Source organism: Nicotiana tabacum, chromosome 19 (genome assembly GCF_000715075.1).
Source record: "Nicotiana tabacum cultivar K326 chromosome 19, ASM71507v2, whole genome shotgun sequence".
NCBI classification, from domain to species: domain Eukaryota; kingdom Viridiplantae; phylum Streptophyta; class Magnoliopsida; order Solanales; family Solanaceae; genus Nicotiana; species Nicotiana tabacum.
Window position 1 is genome coordinate 55,605,546 of NC_134098.1, and position 1,892 is coordinate 55,607,437.

Consider the following 1,892-nt stretch of genomic DNA (forward strand, 5'->3'; position numbering starts at 1 on the left):
TCATAGTAGGTGTCGCAAAACGCCAAGTAACTTGGACAATGAAGATAGTTTGGGAGGTGATGGTAGCGAACAACACTATTTTGATCAAGATATTTCACGTACAGAACTTGCTCATGCCATCATTTTGCATGAGTATCCATTGTTCATTGTTGATCATGTAGGATTTAGGAAGTCTGTTACTAGTCTACAACCGTTGTTCAAAATGGTGTCTAGGAGCACAATCAAGAATGATATGCTAAATTTTTGTGACAATTTGAAATAAAAAACTTTGATATTATTGGAAAAACTTACAAGTAAAATTGCTATAACAACTAATATGTGAACTTCAAACAACACCAAAAAAGGGTTCATGGCTATTACAACATATTTTATTGATGATTTATGAAGGTTTCAAAGCCATATTTTGAGATTTGCTTATGTTTTTGCTCCACGTGATCACGATACTTTTGTGTAGTAAGTTACTTAATTGGTTGTTAGAGTGGAATCTTGAAAGAAGAATATCAATAGTTACTGTTCATAATTCTAGCAAAAATAATACTATGACGAAAACTTCGTTATAAAATGAACATAAATATTGATCCACTCAAAATGGGATGAGAAACTTTGTAAAAGAGATTTATTATTGATGGGTCGAGTGTTCATGTGTAATGTGCCGCACATATCTTGAAGTTGATTATGCAAGAAGGACTAAAGATAATACAAGATAGTACTAATAATGTGTATGACAATATCTTATATTGGATAGGGTCTTCAAGCAAAATTGAAAGGTTTAAAGGAGCTGCACGACTGCTACATTTTTTTTTGTTAAAATATATTTTTATTCATATGTAGAAACTTACAAAACAGGGGAGAAAAAGCTCTCTGCATCTACTAGAATGGAACAGGCTCCATTCATAAAGAATAGTAGGATTTTCAAATTAAGGACACAAAATTTTTTAACACTGACGAGGGTAGACTCACAGGCCCCTCCTATACAAAATGTGCAAACTCAAGGAACATCTAATAGGTGAATTCTATACATGTTTCTTTCCACAAAGAAAGACTTTCTATGTTTGTTAACTCTGAAAGAGAAATTGTAATCTGTCCATATTCATCTTTCCCCTAGCTTCCCTGGGCAGGAGGCGACTGTCGTAAATATAGGTAGTATATGTACAGCTAACTCCTCAGTTAGCCAGCGAGTCTGTCACCTTGTTACCTTCTCCATAACAGTGTTGAATATTCTAATTGTCAAAATCTTGTAGATAGTACTTTATCTTATTCAATATATCCCAAAGAGTCCATGGTGGATCATTGTTGTTGCTAATCCAGTCTACTAGTAATTTAGAATCATAATCAATTTCGAGCTCAGTGATGCCAACATTTCTACACCATTCAATGCCAATCTTGAGGGCCATTGCTTCAGCCATATTGTTGGTCATGCATCCCAGAGGAGCAGCATAAGATATGATTATTTTACCTTGATCATTCCTAACAATACTACCACCTCCAGCAGGTCCTGGGTTTCCTTTAGAGCAACCATCTGAGTTTATCTTAACAAAACCATTCCTGGGAGGATTCCATTTAACTACCATTGAAGAAATATGATGCTTAGCCATGTTCATGACTTCATAAAACTTTTCAGAATTCATATAAGGAGGGATGTTCGAAAATCGCTTATGAGTAATCAAAATTAGTTGTTGATTAATAGCGGAAATAATTCTATAATGAGACATAACAATATTTTTAAACCTGCTTTTGCATCTGGATTTCCAAATATGCCAAGTAATAAGACCGGGTAAAATTTATAGGCAAAGATCTTGAATAGGATTATTTCCTTTAGTCAACCACCAGTTGATGATGTGGTGCCTCAAACTAGTAGTCCTTTGTACAATCCCAAACTGTTGGTTGAAGTG

General features: G+C 34.5%; 1 protein-coding gene across 1 annotated transcript; it reads right to left on the reverse strand.

Annotated features, from left to right (window-relative positions):
* Window positions 1-1,220: 1,220 nt before the first annotated feature.
* Window positions 1,221-1,595, reverse strand: LOC142173491 (uncharacterized). The gene has a single exon (XM_075239089.1). It carries the CDS (start codon window positions 1,593-1,595, stop codon window positions 1,221-1,223), a length of 375 nt encoding a protein of 124 aa, XP_075095190.1.
* Between the last annotated feature and the right edge of the window lie 297 nt (window positions 1,596-1,892).